We start from the raw sequence: 20,494 nt of genomic DNA, 5'->3' as shown, positions 1-20,494 counted from the left end.
TTTAACATTTATTAGACTTTAAAAAATAACTTCTAATTTAAGTGAACTTAAAACAATCTTCACATAAACCCATTATAATAAATGTCATATTTACCTGTGCCCTTGAAATATACAGAAGCTGAAATTGAAGTTATCAAACACTAAATTCTAAATTAAATATTGATGAATCCTTAAAGCTATAAAAGTTCTTTTTTCCTCTTTTTTTCTTTGTCCTTTGATTAACTCTTTCCCCGCCAGCATTTTTGAAAAAAGTTGCCAGCCACCGCCAACGATTTTCATGTTTTGCACTAAAATTTGATGGCCTTCAGTATGTTTTGCTGTATGAATATTTGAATGTGCAATACACCAAAATAAAGATCAGAGCCTCTACTTTTAAACAAAAATTTGAGAAAGGGGAAAACATTTAACGAGATTAAAAAAAAAACACCGGGTGGATTTTTATCATTATTATTATTATTATTTATCTGCTGAACGTGACGCGGATCTGACACGCATCATATTTTCTCAACTCTTTTTACCTTTTCTGACCCACTTCAGGTCTTAAAGGGTTAATTCACCCAAAAATGAAAATTCTGTCATTAATTACTCACCCTCCTGTTGTTCCAAACCCGTAAGACCTTCGTTCATCTTTGGAACACAATTTAAGATATTTTTGATGATCCAAGATGATCGACAAAGTAGTCCGTGTGACATCTGGGTCAGCGCCACCACACGCTCGTGTCATGATACTGTCGTGAACGCGCATCCACAAGTGACGCAGTAGAGACGAAAATGTGGAATAAAGTCGTTATTTTTGTTTTCTTTGTGCAAAAAAGTATTCCTCGTAGCTTTGTAACTTTACAGTTGAACCACTGATGTCACACGGACTACTTTGTCGATCATCTTGGTACTTTTCTGGACCTTGAACGTGGTAGTTACCTTGCTGTCTATGGGAGGGTCAGAGAGCCCTCATATTTCATCAACAATATCTTAAATTGTGTTCCGAAGATGAACGAAGCTCTTACGGGTTTCGAACAACACGAGGGTGAGTAATTAATGACAGAATTTTCATTTTTGGGTGAACTAACCCTTTAAAGTCTCTATTAGCTGACGAGTTAAATCAGGTGTGTAAGAAGAGTGAGACAGTGCTGGGCTGCTCCAGGACAGTTTTGAAAACCATTTCAGAGACATGTTCTTAAATGTGACTCATATAAAATATATTTCATGCATGCACAGTTTTAAGGCAGCTTTAATCGCCTTTTGGGTAACTTCATGACTTAACTGACCAAGGCATTGCATGCATGTAGTTTATTTTGCGCTTTGATATGAAAGGATACTGGCTACAGTGCGCGCGGTGTCTTTGTGTTAGGGATGGGCGTATTGATCCGAAGTATCGATATATCGATACTGACGCGAGTATCGAAAGTATCGATACTCAAAACAAAAATATCGATACTAAGGTGCGTTTTATTTACCAGTGGTTTTGTTTATTTAACAAAAAAAATAATAATAATGCGTACAATATGCATTGAATTGGACGATTAACCTTTGTTAGCGAGTAATTGTGTAGGATAGAACTATTTTCCTGCTCATCTGAACACACGCAAATGTTGCAAGACAGAACCAATCAATCACAGAGAGCATTCACTCACTGCTGACAGTGCATTCAAACAGGGCTGCGTTTCCCAAAAGTATCATAAGAAAGCATTAAAGCTTTTGGGAATGGCAGCCTATATATATATTTTTTTTTTTGTAATATTATATTAATACATTTTTACCAAAGCATATATGCTGATAGACATCAAAATGTTCTTCAAGACCACTGTCATAGCATAATATTCACATGGTAAGACACGGTCAGAGATGTAACATGTCACATGGTACCATCATTATGTATCACCATTGTTCCCATGAATGTCCATGCAAACACGCAAACTCTGTCATGTAACCACAGCTCATGCTGATCTGCAGGTGTCTGGTCAGAGGGTGAGTCAGCACAACTCGCTGTGTGGATCAATCCAGCTAACCCTTTTCTTTCCTGTAACCTTTGGAGAGGCATCTCTGATTGTTCTTTTAATGAACGCACAGTTCTATATTCCAGAGATGAGTTCTGATTGGCTCATATCATCAAAATTCACAATATACGCATTTATAAAGAATAGACTTTTTGTTGTTTCACACAAACTACATGTTCAACTTCATTTTATTTTATATACATAATCATTCAAAAGTTTGGGGTTAGGTTTTTAATGTTTTTGAAAGAAGTCTCTTCTGCTCACCAAGGCTGAATTTATTTGATCAAAAATACAGTCCAAACAGCAATATTGTGAAATATCATTACTATTTAAAATAACTGTTTTCTGTTTTAATACAGTGAGGGAAAAAATTATTTGATCCCGTGCTGTTTTGTTTTGTACGTTTGCCCACTGACAAAGAAATGATCAGTCTATAATTTTAATGATAGGTTTATTTTAACAGTGAGAGACAGAATAACAAAAAAAAAGCATTTCAAAAAAGTTATAAATTGATTTGCATTTTAATGAGTGAAATAAGTATTTGATCCCCTATCAATCAGCAAGATTTCTGGCTCCCAGGTGCTTTTTATACAGGTAACAATCTGAGATTAGGAGCACTCTCTTAAACTCCTAATCTCAGCCTTTTTACCTGTATAAAAGACACCTGTCCACAGAAGCAATCAATCAATCAATCAATTATATTCCAAACTCTACACCATGGCCAAGACCAAAGAGCTGTCCAAGGATGTCAGGGACAAGATTGTAGACCTCCACAAGGCTGGAATGGGCTACAAGACCATCACCAAGCAGCTTGGTGAGAAGGTGACAACAGTTGGCGCGATTATTCACCCTCTGTCTGGGGCTCCATGCAAGATCTCACCTCGTGGAGTTTCAATGATCACGATAACGGTGAGGATTCATCACAGAACTACACGGGAGGATCTTGTCAATGATCTCAAGGCAGCTGGGACCACAGTCACCTAGAAAAAAATTGGTAACACACTACACAGTGAAGGACTGAAATCCCGCAGCGCCTGCAAGGTCCCCCTGCTCAAAAATGCACATGTACAGGCCCGTTTAAAGTTTGCCAGTGAACATCTGAACGATTCAGAGGAGAACTGGGTGAAAGTGTTGTGGTCAGATGAGACCAAAATCGAGCTCTTTAGCATTAACTCGACTCGCCGTGTTTGGAGGAGGAGGATTGCTGCCTATGACCTCAAGAACACCATCCCCACCGTCAAACATGAAGGTGGAAACATTATGCTTTGGGGGTGTTTTTCTGCTAAGGCCTGGCACCCAGTATGTTTATTGGGTGAGGGGTCTGTGAATGTTTGTTAATCTAATGAATAATTGATTTGTTAAATCAAATGAAAAATGGTGTGTCTGATTGGTCCAGACGCTACACCTACTTTGTGTGTGCAATTGAAGAGCACGCGCTGCGAGCACAGTACCGTTTCCGCACTCGTGTGACTCGCGCCTGGTGCTGAAGTGAAGTGACGTGAAACGTCTCCCATTCTCAGTCGTTCTGCGACTGAATAAATGCACTTCTTGTCAAGAGAAAAAGTGACAGAGGCAGCAGAGTGGGATGGCCAACCCTAGCCCCGCCCCTGCGTTAATTGCGTTAAATATTGTGTCTTTTATACAGGTAACGAGCTGAGATTTGGAGCACTCTCTTAAGCTCCTAATCTCATTTTTTTACCTGTATAAAAGACACCTGTCCACAGAAGCAATCAATCAATCAATCAATTATATTCCAAACTCTCCACCATGGCCAAGACCAAAGAGCTGTCCAAGGATGTCAGGGACAAGATTGTAGACCTCCACAAGGCTGGAATGGGCTACAAGACCATCACCAAGCAGCTTGGTGAGAAGGTGACAACAGTTGGCGCGATTATTCACCCTCTGTCTGGGGCTCCATGCAAGATCTCACCTCGTGGAGTTTCAATGATCACGATAACGGTGAGGATTCATCACAGAACTACACGGGAGGATCTTGTCAATGATCTCAAGGCAGCTGGGACCACAGTCACCTAGAAAAAAATTGGTAACACACTACACAGTGAAGGTCTGAAATCCCGCAGCGCCTGCAAGGTCCCCCTGCTCAAAAATGCACATGTACAGGCCCGTTTAAAGTTTGCCAGTGAACATCTGAACGATTCAGAGGAGAACTGGGTGAAAGTGTTGTGGTCAGATGAGACCAAAATCGAGCTCTTTAGCATTAACTCGACTCGCCGTGTTTGGAGGAGGAGGATTGCTGCCTATGACCTCAAGAACACCATCCCCACCGTCAAACATGAAGGTGGAAACATTATGCTTTGGGGGTGTTTTTCTGCTAAGGGAACAGGACAACTGCACCGCATCAAAGGGACGATGGACGGGGCCATGTACTGTAAAATCTTGGGTGAGAACCTCCTTCCCTCAGCCAGGGCATTGAAAATGGGTCGTGGATGGGTATTCCAACATGACAATGACCCAAAACACACGGCCAAGGCAACAAAGGAGTGGCTCAAGAAGAAGCACATTAAGGTCCTGGAGTGGCCTAGCCAGTCTCCAGACCTTAATCCCACAGAAAATCTGTGGAGGGAGCTGAAGGTTCGAGTTGCCAAACGTCAGCCTCGAAACCTTAATGACTTGGAGAGGATCTGCAAAGAGGAGTGGGCCAAATCCCTCCTGAGATGTGTGCAAACCTGGTGGTCAACTACAAGAAACGTCTGACCTCTGTTATTGCCAACAAGGGTTTTGCCACCAAGTACTAAGTCATGTTTTGCTTGGGGATCAAATACTTATTTCACTCATTAAAATGCAAATCAATTTATAACTTTTTTGAAATGCGGTTTTCTGGATTTTTTGTTGTTGTTGTTGTTATTCTGTCTCTCACTGTTCAAATAAACCTACCACTAAAATTATAGACTGATCATTTCTTTTGTCAGTGGGCAAACATACAAAATCAACAGGGGATCAATTCATTTTTTCCCTCACTGTATATTTTTAAATATTATTTATTCCTGTAATGCAAAGCTGAATTTTCTGCATCATTACTCCAGTCTTCAGAGTCACATGATGCTCAAGAAACATTTCTTATTATTATCAACAGTTGTGCTTCTTAATATTTATCTGGAAAGCATGATAAAAATTTTTTTTTCAGAATTCTTTAATGAATAGAAAATTAAAAAGAACAGCATTTATTGTAGCATCATAAATGTCTTGACATTTATAATGATCAATTTAATGCATCCTTGCTGAATACTAAGTCTGAGTACAAATTTCTTATTAAAAACTGGGGCAAACTTACTGATCACTGGGGCATTGCTAGGGTGTTCTGGGTGGATGTTAGGTGGTTTCCTACAGGCCCTCGAAGTCTGTAATTTGTAGATATGGCTCACATCTCTCCAGATTTTTATTACCAGGCAAAAACCGTAAGTCAAATTGATTAAAAAAATAATAGCATGCCTCTCCTCAACAACTCTGCCGTGCAAAGGCAAAAGACCGTAACTTCGATTTTTGTCGAAAATGAGTTATTGATATTTTTGGGACATTCAAGACATCCTTTATCATGTGCATAAGTATCTTGAGTAAATTTCATTGTTTTTCCGAGAAAATAATGGGTCTTTTAACTTCGAAAAGCCCCGGAGAAACCAAGGCAGAACGCCGTATAACACCAGTTACGGCTCTTTCACTTTGTTTTCACTTTCTGCCTTTGTTTAGCCATGCGTCAAAATGAAGTTACGGTGCCGGTTTGGAGTTACGGTGTTTTTTTACTGTCCATTAAAGTCTGCCGCATTTTAATTACGGTGTAGACAAACGAATTAGATAGATCGCGATCTACCAAACAGCTCCATATAACAAAGCACTATAAAGACTAGATACCTTGGCAGCAATAGGCTACGTAATCGTAAATAACCTTTAAAGATTTTTTTTTTCTTTTTGTAATGCAGCTTATTCACCAGGCTGACAGTTGGACATGTGTGGACTCGAATGCCGTAGCTAGCATGATCAATCATAAAATCAGTAGCCTACTAACAGTTCGCAATTAAATCCATATCCCGATAAAATAAATCCATGCGATGAACGTCATCAGAGATGTTTAATCCACAAGCATTCTGAGCATTATTCCTGCTTGCTGGCGTTCACATCAATCCACAAGTCGTTCTTTTAGTTTAGGCTATTTAATACAAGTTAATATAAAATCAATTATGCTATGTCTAGCATTCTTTTACGTTAATGAGCATAGCAAATAAATTGGTATCCACGGTATCCACTCACATATTTAACTTTTAGTCTGCTTGTTATGGTCAAAAAATAAAAAAATGAATACAGTCACATTACTATATGCAATAGCCTATATGAGATAGCCCAGGATCACTAGATTTTATACAGGTGTTACTATAACGATTTTGTAAATGGTGATCAGCAACCAAATATTGATAATGTGGAAGTTACTGCCCTGAGCATTATTCCTGCTGGCTGGCGTTCACATCAATCCACAAGTCGTTCTTTTAGTTTAGGCTATTTATTACAATATAAAAGCAATTATGCTATGTCTAGCATTCTTTTACGTTAATGAGCATAGCAAATAAATTGGTATCCACGGTATCCACTCACATATTTAACTTTTAGTCTGCTTGTTATGGTCAAAAAATAAAAAAATGAATACAGTCACATTACTATATGCATAATGTAGATAATTTTCATTACTAAAACATCTAATTGTTACATTTCTAGTGTCCTACCTATAATTAATTTGGCTGGACAAGTAAAAAACTTTAAAGTCATTTTTCTCAGTTTCACACTCTAGCGAGTTAAGGTCTTTTGCCTTTGTAGGGCAGAACTGTCCACAAACAGTGTGGGATGAGTTATGCACTTAAGTTTAAAACTTGGGGGTAAGAGTTTGTTCAAAATGCTTCTGAGCAATAGTAGTGACCACTAATTAAATATAGATTTATTGTGATTACTTTAAACAGTCTGGCATCTTTCATAGCTGTCTAATCAGATGGAGAAAAAAAGTGTAATCTTATTTGAATGTACTGTACTAAAGATATCCCTGATACTATATCAAATTATGTTTAATTCTTTAAAAGACTCTGGAGCCTTTGCATAATTTTGAGGATTCTGGACATAATCACTGTCTGTATTTCTGATATAGAAAGCATTGCAGTCATCATGAGATTATGTAAGAGATTGTCTTATGTAAATCTTGTATTCACAGAGATGAGCTAATTTAATTTGTAGACTGTAGATGGCTCTGTTTGTCTGGAATAAATTGTAGAATTTTGACTGAAAAGCTCAGACATGAAAGTTAAACCTCTGTGATTGTAATATTTTAATGTCAAACCTCAAAATTTGAATGTCACAATCTCTAACTTTAACTTATATGTAAATGTAATTTATGCCTTTCTGTACACTTAACCAAAAAAAGGAACACTATAATTACATTATTCTATATTTAGCACACACTTCTTATCCCAAGTGACTTCTTGTATGTTTTTTTTCATAGACCATTCCTCTTAGAGCAAGGGCATAGTGGTTATAGCTCATAAATCATCCCTTCTGGGGTTGAACCTATAACCTTTGAGCTACCAGCCCACATGAGTAACCACTAATCCATGCCACCCCAATGTCCTGCAATAACTGTAGTAGTCTGACCGGCACAGTCCCTTAACAAGATGACAACATTTACTGATGCATTACTAGTTGAGACTAGTTGCATTTGGAACAATTCTCTATTGAAATGATTTACATTCTATTTATTTGAAAAAATTGCTAAAACTATTTGCAGTTTTCTAGTCTGTACTGTTCTAGGCTATCTGTATTGTTAGCACTCTCGTTATTGCCTTCTTAAGATGAATATTGTATCCTTATTTATAAAGTTGCTTTGGATAAGTGTCTACAGAATGAATAAATGTAAATGTATTTTATCTAAAATGTATCCTAAATGCAGTTATTCTCAGATCAGTGGCTACAAAAACATAGAATTTTGCCATTCCAACTCTGTTCCCTGCTTGGCCAAGTGCATTGATTTGTGATATACACTTTTTATTGCTTGATTTGGCATTACATGTGGTTGTAGAAAATGGAAAAACAAGGTAGACTATAAACAAATAGAATTAATTTCACATGGCAAGACAAATGCAACTCTTTTCAGTCAGTTGTGCAGACTACACTTACTGGGTATGTAAAAATGCATCAGTCCTTGCTTTCAAAATCCATATAAGCAAATCCTTCACAGCCTTAGACTGACATGTTTTCTTGCAGCAAGCAGCCTGGTAGAGGAAAAGTGTGAGTTTTTCTTGGATGCCGATATGAAAGAGCAGGGTTGTGGACTCGAGTCACATGACTCGAGACTTGACTCGGACTCGAGTCCCAAATTTGATGACTTGCGACTCGACTCGACATAATTAAAGAAGACTTGAGACTCGATTTAGACTTTGACAGCAATGACTCGAGACTTGACTTGGACTTGAATCCTGTGACTCGGAAAGACTATGATCAGATCAGAGTCGTTATTACTCTAGACGCGTCCCTGCGGCAAAGAGCACTAATGACTTGTTTAAGACTTGAAGCTAAAAGTTGAGGACTTGCAACTCGACTTGGACTTGCCTGTCTTGACTCGGGACTTGACTTGGGACTTGTCTGTCTTGACGCGGGACTTGACTCGAGAATTGAATGCAAAGACTCGAGACTTACTTGTGACTTGCAAAACAATGACTTGGTCACACCTCTGTGAAAGAGTGACAAGAAACACCATGTGTGGAGTTTTTTTGTCATTTGGGTGCTGTTAATATTTGTAGTGAAACCTTCAGTGCGTGTCTTGCTTCAAAATCTGTATAATCAATTCTAATAAACCTGCCTAACTGTGATAAATTCTGCTTGCACACATTAAACATACAAACATTCATACTTCTTTCTCTCGCTTTCTGTCCCCTCAATCTCAAAGAGATAGATTTTTTGGCCCGTGTGTTTTTCCCATTGAGCATTGAGTTGCAGAGTTTTATGTAAAGCGCTTCAAAGGCTAAGGCCTTACACCCACTATCTCTTAAAGTAAATATTTTAAGAGCTGTACACCTCTCTGCCCTTCACTACGGAGTTTAAATGACTAAACTGATCTGCTAACACTTTGATCTCTCGCGTTTTCATTTTTCTACCTCTGTCTTTTTATTTGCTGAGTTGCGTGTAATGGTTTGTGAATAGGGACCAGTACTTGGCATGTTTTTGTAACAGGAGGGAGGATGCTTTAGAAAACAATCTAATCTATGTGCTAATCATTAACAGTGATCATTTGCATTTACATGAAGATATTTTTATAGGGGAGAAGACTCATTTCAGTCTGAGAGATGTATACCGTGTCTACTGAACATGAGTGGTGTGTAAAATTCAAGACCCTTGAATTCCATTGTGGTTTCACTTCTAGCAGAGCTTCATTTTCCCTGTCTGTATTAAAATGATTTACTTACAAATGCCATACAAATGCCGTATTACTATTGTGAGATGGCGTGCAGCTTTGATTCTCCCAGCACTGGCAGACTCAAGCCGTTGTGGTGCAGTATAAAGCAGTCATGTAGATGGTTTTGATTTAATCTGGCAAATTTGTTCAGATTTAAACTTTTGAGACATTCAGATGCATGCAGCGATTTATAAGGAAAGTGGTTTATGTAACATTTGAAATCTATTGAATGCAAAGTTTATCCCAGCAAGCAAAACATTCAAGTCTGCACCTGCTTGATGGCAACATCGAAAGACACTGTGAACTAGGAGCAAAAATCACAGACACACAGTAACACAGGTATGCAATTAGCTAATTCAGGTCCTGTGGATTTACTAAATAATGTTAGCAAACATTTATTGTTGTTCACAGTAGTGTAGTTAGCAAGCAATCTTGAACATTATTTTACAAAGCAACTGTCCTGGCCTTGGAACCCATTAATCCAGGTATTTTCTAAATACTTGGGTAGTGCATTGGTATAAAGTTTAACCATGTTATTCTTTGGCATCCAATATGCCAGTAGAATTTTTGATAGTTAGATTGTTTAAATGTATATTGCTTCATTTAAATTGCATACTTCCTATGCAGATTTACCTTTTTATTAGTGATTAATTTAAAAATCTGCATGATTAGCACAGATCATATACATTGAAGTTATTATTAAGGCTAAAAGGCCTGAATTTAGGCCTTGATTTGTCTTGGCCTTGTAACTTGAGTCTTTTCCATCATTACCTGAGACTCGAAAGCGAAAACCTTTGAATTGCAAATCAAACCAGAATTGTCTGATTGTCTCATGTCCAGTAAGAGCTGACATTGCATCTGTGGTTTCCATGCTCACTGAAACTCAAATGTACACAGAAAATACTACATTATTAACATTATTCTTTTTTTTCCATTTTATTCTATTTCAGAGGCCTCTCCCATTTTTTCAAACCATTATTAATTAACCTCTAAAGCCAAAGGTGTCATACATTCAGATTTTTTAATGCAAAAAAGACTGTGTTTTAGAAATCAACCATTCATGTAAATTCGGCCAGTCCAAACGAGTCACAGCTTTCACAAATCATTTGCTTTGAAATTACAGTTACAGTTTTTCTTGGGCTTTCTTCACAGGCACACACTGCATTACTACCTTTGCTTTGTTCATTATGCTAAAAGCACACATCAGAAATGACTACACTCACACAACGTCCATTCCACTTCAACAAACCATATAAAAAGCAGAAAGGCACAGATGGCAGAGCATTTTGTGAGCTTTGCACAAGCATTGAGTGAACGCTGCACCTGTTTATATTTAGCTTCAGTGTGGAGCACTGGGGGGGGATGTAGAATCAAAAAGAAAAGGCGTCTGTCTCGCATGGCAGAACCTTTCCTTTTCTCAGCCTCTCCCCAGATTTCATCCTGACCCACTCTAGCAGTCAAGCAAAGCTGTGCACATACATTTTGTCTGAATTTTGTTAAAAGCAGAGCTGTTTACTTACCACAAAGAGCTTCTTTCTATACTCACCAGCTTGGCTTTGGAGATTTTAATGGCATAATTTGTATGAAGTTACAAGTTATACATTTAGGACTTATTACTATTGCCATTACTTTGTAGAACGCCAAAAACTTTGTATTTAACTTCAGCATAAAATCCTATAGATTTCCACTTATGCATCCCAGTCATATGCCAGGACCAAAATATGATAGAAAATGGTGGTGGTTGGTTTTTGTCTTTTGCCAGTAAGCAACCACCTAGAAACATTAGCAACTGCTTAGCAATGCCTTAGCAACCACCCAACACAACTTTGGATGACTTCTATTTTGGCGCAGTTTACATAAGTGAGCAATTTCTGATGCAAGTTTGTGGTATGTTTGTGTATGCTTTGTGCACCAGAGATCAACAAGCAGTACACCCCATGAGATTCTGTCCCGATCTACAGTGATGCAACTACTGATTAACTGGTTTTATGAGACCATACTGTCAGTGTCTATAATTTTGTGTATCACTCTCTATGAAGTCATCTGTCCTAGATGTCAGTTTGTATATTCCTGGTGTGTTTTTTTTGTTATTTTTTATTTTGTTATTTTATATAGTAATTATAGATCACGCACTGCACAGCAAGTGTTTGCCACATGTAATTCTGAGCATTGTTCTAGAAATGAAAAGCTGTTATGTGATTCATCCAATAATTTGTGAGCTCTTGGTCCAAATTCAAAAGCAAAATGATTTCTTAAAGGGATAGTTCACCCAAAAATGAAAATTTTGTCATTAATTACTCACCCTCATGTTGTTCCAAACCCGTAAGACCTCTGTTCATCTTTGGAACACAAATTAAGATATTTTTGATGGAATCTGAGAGCTCTCTGACCCTCCCATAGACAGCAAGGATCCTTACACAAACAAGGCCCAGAAACATAGCAAGGACATCGGTAAAATAATTACCGTAATTTTACAAAGCTACGAGAATTCTTTTTGTGCGCAAAATAAAAATAAAAACGACTTTATTCAACAATTCGTCTCCTCCGCGTCACCCTAGCGCCATTTTGGAGAGTATCCACTGAACGTAAATTGCGTATGCTATTTTGTGTCAGCTGTGCCACACAGATACGCTGTTTACATTGTTTATGCTTTGATTTGAACGAAAACAACGTATCCGCGTGGCGCAGCTGACATAAATAAAGAATAAAGTCTTTTTTTTTTTTTCTTTTGCGCTCAAGAAGTATTCTCGTAGCTTCGTAAAATTACGGTTGAACCCCTGATGTCACATGGATTATTTTACCGATCTCCTTGCTACGTTTCTGGACCTTGATCGTGTAAGGACCCTTGCTGTCTATGGGAGGGTCAGAGAGCTCTCAGATTCCTTCAAAAATATCTTAATTTGTGTTCCGAAGATGAACGGAGGTCTTACGGGTTTGGAACGACATGAGGGTGAGTAAATAATGACAGAATTTTCATTTTTGGGTGATCTATCCCTTTAATGACCATATGTTTATTGTCTCACACTCCTAAAGCGTTTAATTAAATGTTGTGTGATTTTGAATACACAGGAGCCTCCTGCTGTGGATGGTATCAGCCATCATTCTGAGCTTGTGTCTCTTACTGGACTTAACAGAGGCTAAATAATTGTGTGTGTTAAACACTGTGGCTTTGAAGAGAATCAGCAAGGCCTCTGAGAATAGGCCTGTGAGGCCTTGGCCAGGACCCAATTATGCTTGCTTGCTCGGCTTGACCAAATCCCTTTTAAATTACAATAGTAGTGTGACAAAGGCAGAGAGAGTGCAAGAGAATGCCAGCGAGTGATGTGATAAATCACATGTAATCTGACTATTGACACTTTAACCTTGTCAACAGTTTTTTCCCCTTTATATCTAAATTGTTTCCTTGTACTTATTACATGTTTTCCTTTCATTTTCAGAAGAAAGAATGGCTGTGTTTGACATGCCAGACCCAGAGAGCAATGTCAGGGAGCTTAGGGGATATTCCTCCTCCTGTGCCATCATCCGTTGGATCTCCCCGACTACCAGGCCCAGCCAATCAACAACAGCAGCGAGGGCCCAGTCAGCAAGCTGCGCTGAGACCTACCGGCCCTCAGCAGCAAAAGCCACCTGGTGCCCAAGTAAGTGGTCCTTTTTCTCCAGTAAAGCAAGGGGCGCCACAATCCAAGGGCCCCTCTCAACAATTTCCTGCAACTAAGGCTGAGACAGAAAAACAAGATCAAGGCATTAACAAGAAACAAGCTATGTTCAAAACAGAAAAAGAGGGGGACATCAAAGCAACATCTAAAAAGGGAACATCGGATAAAAAAGATGAGAAGAAAAGTAGTGGCAAGCAGAAATCTAAACACGATGACGTGAGTGGCCCTCCGTGTCCTCATCACCACTGTCTTTGTCCTTCATAACAGATCACTTCAGCATTCTATGATGGGAATGTTATATGTTAAATAATACAACCAATGTCATCTGTACTCAAAAACGGGTAAAAAATGAACAGTCTCAGTGGTTAATCACTATTTCCAGTGCCTGATGGTTACAAGAGCACAGTGATGAGTCAACATCATTTGTAAACTTTGTCTTATCCATTATAAAGAACTGAAGTTACAAATAGCCTCATGTAACCATTTAATGAGACATACACTATAAGTATTTCCAGAGTTATCATGTGTTAACATATGCATGCCATGTATATTTACATCATTAACTAGTATTATTTATAGCATACTTTTACATTTACTACAATTTTCAGGTTTTTTCGGATTTAGATTAACGTTTGACCTCATCCCCTCCAGGTTTTGCATGCTTGTCTAATGTGTGCCATTTGCATGTTTTGTATATTGTGATTAATAAGCTGTTTTATATGTTAGTTGACTTTGTAAATCTTTCAGTATAATTTAAATGATCATATGACATATGACCTAATGCAGTGTCCTCTGCATTTACAGGATTCCAACAAGTCTAGCACACAGAGTCTGAGTGATACAGGCTACTCCTCTGATGGTATATCCAGCTCCCAGAGTGAGATTACTGGCTTGATCCAAGAGGACTCTATGAAGCTCAGTGAGAGGGGGATTTCTGACCAACGCAGCCCCCCAAGTCCATCTGAACTAACAAAACTGGAAAGTTCAATGCGACCTCTGTTGGAGTCACATACAGCCACTGACCAAGGACAGCATCGTGATGGAAGAGACACAGCAGAACAGCAGAGACCTCGATCTCTGTCTATAACACAAGATCAGGAATATGAGTCTGATGAGGAAGCATCGGATGATCTCAGTTGTAAATTACGACATGATTATGTGGAAGACAGTAGTGAAAGTGGCCTTTCTCCATTACCACCCCGACAGAAGAAGTCACAGAAAAACCTGACTGATGAGGAGTTCATGAGGAGACAGATTCTGGAAATGAGTGCAGATGAGGAAGACACAGCAGATGTTGAGGGCCACGTGAAGACAAAAAGGAGCCATAAACACAGCGGAGATCTAGGAAAAGAGAGACGTCGCTTGACGCAGCAATCTAGCAGTTTTGAAGAAGAAACTAAAAGCACTGATAACTACAAATCGGGTGAAGCGGATGACATGATGGCCTCACAAGGTGGTCTGAGACGATTTAAAACTATTGAACTGAATAATACAAATAGCTATAATCGTGACATGGAACTCAGCACAGATCATGACCTCAGGGAGCCTGAGCTTGAGATGGAAAGCCTTACTGGGTCACCTGAAGAAAGGTCAAGGGGAGAATACTCATCAACCCTCCCTGCAACCACACCGAGTTATACCTCTGGAACTTCTCCAACCTCTGTGTCATCAATGGAAGATGATAGTGATAGCAGTCCTAGCAGAAGACAAAGGCTTGAGGAAGCAAAGCAGCAAAGAAAAGCAAGGCATCGATCCCATGGTCCACTATTGCCCACCATTGAGGACTCCTCAGAAGAAGACGAGTTGCGAGAAGAAGAGGAACTTCTGAGAGAGCAGGAGAAGATGAGAGACTTAGAGCAGCAAAGGATTCGTAGTACAGCCAGAAAAACTAAACGGGACAAAGAGGAACTGAGAGCGCAGAGACGCAGAGAGAGATCGAAGACACCTCCTAGTAACCTTTCACCCATTGAAGATGCATCACCAACAGAGGAACTCAGACAAGCTGCTGAAATGGAAGAACTACATAGATCATCCTGCTCAGAATACTCTCCCTCCATGGATTCAGAAGCTGAAGGATTTGAAATGGGTTCAAAGCTGTTCAAGTCTGGCAGTGAATATAATTTACCTACATTTATGTCTTTGTACTCTCCAACAGAAAAAACTTCTGCTGTCTCTCCATCTGCGGCAGAGAAATCATTAAAAAGTGCTGAAGAGGTTTATGAGGAAATGATGCGAAAAGCAGAGATGATGCAAAAGCAGCAACGTGCACCAGGAAGACAAGGACAACAACACCAGGAAAGAGTCCTTCAAACAGACAAGAAACATCATTTAGATTCTGGAACAACTTCTTTGAGTCCAGGTAAAAGTCCTACCCAGATCTCAGCTCCAGTTTCATTCTCTGGAAATGATCCTTCAGGAAGAGGGACACAAAGAGTACATGCTACACAACAAAGTCAAGTTAGAATGAGCAACCAAACCTCCAAAGGAAGCCATGTTACTGGCTCCCCACAGTCTCAAGTTAGGCAGCCTGCTCCCACACAGCCTCAAGGAAGACCTGGTGTTCAGGGGAAAGTACAGGGTCAAGTGCCGGATCCTGGAGCGTCCTCCTTAACATCAAAGATGTTCTCATATCTTAAAGGCTCAAGTCCTTCCACATCCCCTTCCACTTCTCCCACACAAAGTCCAACACGTGCCCCTGCACCTTGTACAACTTCTACAGTGGCACCTACTCAGACCTCTCAGATCCCTCATAGAGCTGGGGCACCACGTCTTTCAAGACAGCAGTCCTCCCAAGATTCCCCTGCTATGGTATCAGGAACTAGCAGTCAAACCAAACCAGTGACAGTGAATTCCTCCACCTCACCTTTATCCTCACCAACAAAAGACAGCCAACAGACAATTTATCAGACTCAACATGCAACAACAAAGTCACCCACATCACCACAAAAATATCCAGCTCACCCATCACCTCAACATAGCTTGCAAAGGACACAGATATCGGAAAGAGTTAGCGTGGCTGTGAGCACTGCCACCTCTGCTGGTTCCCAAAGTAGTGGATCTCTTCCAGTGGGAAACATATCCTTGTGTAGAATCTCCACAGTACCTGGTACCTCAAGAGTTGTAGAGCAAGGCACAGTTGGTCCAGGTAGTGATATAGTGGATCTTAGAGCACCAATGAAGCCTGCGCCAATTATCATGACAGACCAGGGTATGGACTTAACATCTCTAGCTTCTGATACACGTCGATATTCACTTGATGCAGAAACACCACCAAGCCGTCATACTGCTGTACAACCTCTTATTATGAATCTAAATGCACAGGCACAACCTCCGGTGTCAACAACTACACCAACAACTGTAAGTGTGACTGTGGCAGCATCCATGTTCATGTCACAGCCAAAACAACCAGTGGTTTATGGAGATCCTTTACAAAATAGAGTCGACTTTGGTCAAGGAGTTGGATCTGCAGTCTGTCTGACCCAGACCAGGCCAATTATCACAGATCCATCCATTCCAAAAATTGATGCTTGTCTGGAAAATTTAGGCATTCAACAGCAACAACTTCAGAAGCAGCAACAGAAGCTTCAGCAGCAACAAGAGCTCCTTGAGCAACAGCTCCAGCAGCATCAACAAAATGCATCTTTTGCCCGGTACAACTTAGCTAATCAAGTGCAGCCAATATTGTTGAAGAAGGACTTGGTCGTAAGCCAGAACACTTGTGGAGGGACCCAAACAGCAGTAAGCTCTATTCACAAGATATCTCCGCTACCTCCACCACCATTATCATGCTCTGTGTCTACCACCCCTACACTTGGTCATGACATATATGGTGGGGTGGCTTTGGAACTAAAGAATAAGCCTGCTGTAATGAATTTCTCCACAGGAAAGCCCCAGGTAATGATGGTGCAGTTGGATGAGAATAGCACTCAAGGAGGTACAGTGACCCAGCTTGTTAAAAGAGAGGAGCCGCCTCCACCAGTAGAAGTTCTAGATCTCACTGGACAGATTAAACCAGAGAATCAGTTAGCTTGCTGTGACGTTGTCTACAATTTGCCATTTGCAGGTAGTTGCTCAGGTCCTTTTGCTCAGAGAGGTAAAACAGCACCATCAGATCCTTCAGCAGAGCCATCCCAAGCACCTGGAAAAGATGGCTACCAAACAGTAAACATACAAGCATCTGCAGATGAACGCAAATCTTTTACTTTGTCTCCTGCCGGACGACTTCCACCATCAATGTCAGACAACAATTTAGCAGGTTCAAGTCTCCAATATTATCAGAGGACTGACCCTGGGGACCTAGCAGTGGATTTAAGCACCATGAAGCAGGCTTATGAGGCAGGATATCTTGGAATGGGTGCCCAATATGGATCTTACACAGATCTACGCCATCAAGGAGGTGATTCGGCTCCACCATTACCTTTGCGAAGATATGGCTCAATGTCCAATATAAATGCAGAGTATGGTTATCTTTCACGTGATCTTGGTGGTTTTCAAGAATCCAATCTTGCACAGTATAGTGCCACTACAGCCAGAGAGATTAGCAGAATGTGTGCTGCTCTTAACTCCATGGAGCAGTTTGGTAGCCGCTATACCAGTAATCCTGAGCTTCTGCAGTTTGGTGCTGGGAGAGCAGGCCCTGCAGGAAGACTTAATCTTCAACAAGGCCTAGAATCTATTAGAGCCAATCTCTTGTATGGTCCTGATGGCAGACCAACAGTACATGGTCAGACACTTACAAATTTAATCAATGCTAGACAAGCTAGCCTAAGGTCTTTGTATCCCCCTGCTGTAAGGACAGCTGATGGCATGATATATTCTACTATCAACACCCCAATAGCCTCCACCCTGCCAATCACCACCCAGCCTGCCCCTGTTCCCAATCCCATGTTAAGAGCAGTATACGGATCTTACCCTTCAGCCAGTGTAACTGCTGTACCTCTGGCTAGCCTCACCAGGTTGCCTCAAGTCACCCCAAGAATGCCTCTTAATGCCCAAGGACCTTACAGATATCCTCCTCCAAATCGATTTTCAGTAACAGCTCCAGATACTTCATCAGGAAGTGTGCCATCTTCTAGTACATCCCAGGAAGCTCCAGTTTACCTGGGAAAGCCTACAGCACCTGGCAGTATGTCAACAACTTCATCACCTAAAACTGGTCAACCTATTTCAAATTTGGGTCTGCAAGGTGTACAACCAGCTCATACAAGTACAGTGCCAGTTCAATCAGTTGGAAATGAACAGGCTCCCTTGTCTCATATTTCAGTAGAAGGTACTACAACACAACTCCCAATACAGCCCCAAACTCAACCACAGTCACTGGTCAAAAGTAAGGAACAAACTCAAACTCAAAGCCAGCCACAGACACAGCCTCAAAAATTGACAGTGCCACAAAAACAGTCCCAGGCAATTACTAGAGTTTTTCCAGATGCATCTGCCAGTACCACTATAACCACATCTGCTAATATTGAGAGGGAAAAAGAAGAGGAACGATTGCGACTACAACAGGAGCAGCTCTTGCAGCTAGAGCGAGAACGTGTTGAGTTAGAGAAATTGCGTCAGCTACGTTTACAAGAGGAGTTGGAGAGGGACCGCATGGAACTCCAGAGGCACCGAGAGAAAGAACATCTGCTCATGCAGCGGGAGATACAAGAGCTACAGACCATCAAGCAGCAGGTTCTTCTGCATCAACAAGCTGAAAGGGAAACCCAGCTTGTGATGCAAAGAGAGCAGTTGGCACATCAAAGGATGCAGCTAGACCATATTCAATCCCTACAACAGCAACTCCAGCAGCAGCTTGAAGACCAAAAGAGGCAGAAAACAGCAGCCATTGAAGCAGCAGCAGCAGCTGCAGCAGCAGAAGCGGCAGCAGAAGCGGCAGCTGCTTCGGCGGCGGCTGCAGCAGCAGCTACGACAGCTCAAGGGGCAATTCAAGGTGTAATGGTTGGTGCAACGACACCTCAAACCATCTCAATTATCTATGATCAGAGTGGTAGAATTATTCCACAAGAGGGCCAGAGTGTGCAGATCTTGCCATGTGCTGATGGGCAGGTGGTCCAGGCTGTGGTGTCCACTAGGCCTTTGCACAGCTCTTCTTCAGAGATGTCGCTTAAAAATAGTGAAGATCAGGGAGATGGTCGGATTATGAAGAAACAAAACTCTATGCCTCGTTTGAGGAATGGGTCAGAGGATGAGTCATGCAAGAGAATTGCAGATTGCAGTGTCCAAACTGATGATGAAGACACAGAGGATAAACTCATGTCTCGTCGTCGTAGAACTAGACGTATAGCTGACTGCAGCGTTCAGACAGATGAAGAAGACCAGGGTGAGTGGGACAGTCAGCCAATACGCCGCAGACGTTCAAGATACTCCAAGCACTCTGAACCAACTGCAGAGACTAAGAGTGATGCATCTAAATCTAGCATTGCCATTCAGACCACTAATGACTCCTCATGTCAGACTGAGTCAGACCAGTTGGGTAGAATCTCTCCAGCCATCCACATTACCATGGCTGAAACATCAAAGGTTGAACTTCTTCACTACATATCTGCTCCAGAAAGAACCCATAAGGGAGAGAGTTTAGCCTGTCAAACTGATTCAGAGGCACAATCCCAAGGAGTTGTTGCTCCTCAGCTTAGTGTTCCTACTACTGTTAGTCCCTATTCCACTAGTCTGCAATTAGTTGGTGCCACGCCAACCAAGTTTGAAAGGAGAAAGCCAGACCCATTAGATATTGGATACCAGCAAGCTCGGCAGCAAAATGAATCTCCTTCCCGTCAGCCTCCCAAATCTCCACAAGTGCTGTACTCTCCAGTGTCTCCGTTGTCTCCCCATCGTATGTTGGAGACTACCTTTACTTCCAGTGAGAAGCTTAACAAGGCACATGTGACTCCCCAACAAAAAGCCTTCACTGCAGAGTCACCACAAAGGCATCAGACTATTCCGAGGCCCATAAAGAGTGTTCAGCGGTCCATGTCAGATCCTAAGCCTCTCAGTCCAACATCAGAGGACCCAGCCAAGACCAAATTCTCCTTATACCAAAGTCAAACCAGCCCAGCAAGCCAGGTATGGAACCATTTCATTACTTGCAAAAAATTTAATTACTATACAGTTTTCTTTTGTTGACTACAAAACTACAGCTTGTAAATATTAATTTCAGAAAATTCCATTCCCATTATTACTATATTTATATGCAGCTATGTATAATTGTATAATTGTATAGACTTTAATACTCCTGGTAAACAATTGTTTTGTTTTAATAAGGTGTAGGTTGGACAGCACCAAACATATCTGTTCACATGAAAAGCAATATAAATCAAATAGTATAAAATAAATATAGTTATTTAGTTCTCCATGTATTTTTTAATTTACCATTCATTCCCTGCTTTATCTTTACCTTTACACAC

The 20,494-nt window shown here is 40.6% G+C and overlaps 1 protein-coding gene and 1 long non-coding RNA gene across 4 annotated transcripts in view; both read left to right on the top strand.

The window, feature by feature from the left end:
* The window catches only part of LOC107743258 (uncharacterized), an 8,841-nt gene extending 7,787 nt beyond the window's left edge, over window positions 1-1,054 (top strand). The window contains exon 3 of the long non-coding RNA XR_001640386.1: window positions 1,043-1,054. This is a non-coding gene — a long non-coding RNA (uncharacterized LOC107743258). The remainder of the gene's footprint in view (window positions 1-1,042) is intronic.
* LOC107743257 (protein bassoon-like) overlaps window positions 1-20,494 on the top strand; it is a 98,355-nt gene that overhangs the window by 68,623 nt on the left and 9,238 nt on the right. For 2 of the 3 annotated variants that reach the window (XM_016556415.1, XM_016556414.1), the window contains exons 4-5: window positions 12,873-13,307; window positions 13,896-20,153. In XM_016556415.1, coding sequence (XP_016411901.1) covers window positions 12,873-13,307; window positions 13,896-20,153 — 6,693 coding nt within the window. The remainder of the gene's footprint in view (window positions 1-12,872; window positions 13,308-13,895; window positions 20,154-20,494) is intronic. The other variant, XM_016556416.1, reaches the window with a different exon arrangement.

This window comes from Sinocyclocheilus rhinocerous, unplaced genomic scaffold (genome assembly GCF_001515625.1).
Source record: "Sinocyclocheilus rhinocerous isolate Xijiao unplaced genomic scaffold, SAMN03320098_v1.1 scaffold227, whole genome shotgun sequence".
NCBI classification, from domain to species: Eukaryota; Metazoa; Chordata; class Actinopteri; order Cypriniformes; family Cyprinidae; genus Sinocyclocheilus; species Sinocyclocheilus rhinocerous.
The sequence above is the reverse complement of the archived record's forward strand: the minus strand, read 5'-3'. Positions and strand labels throughout refer to the sequence as shown.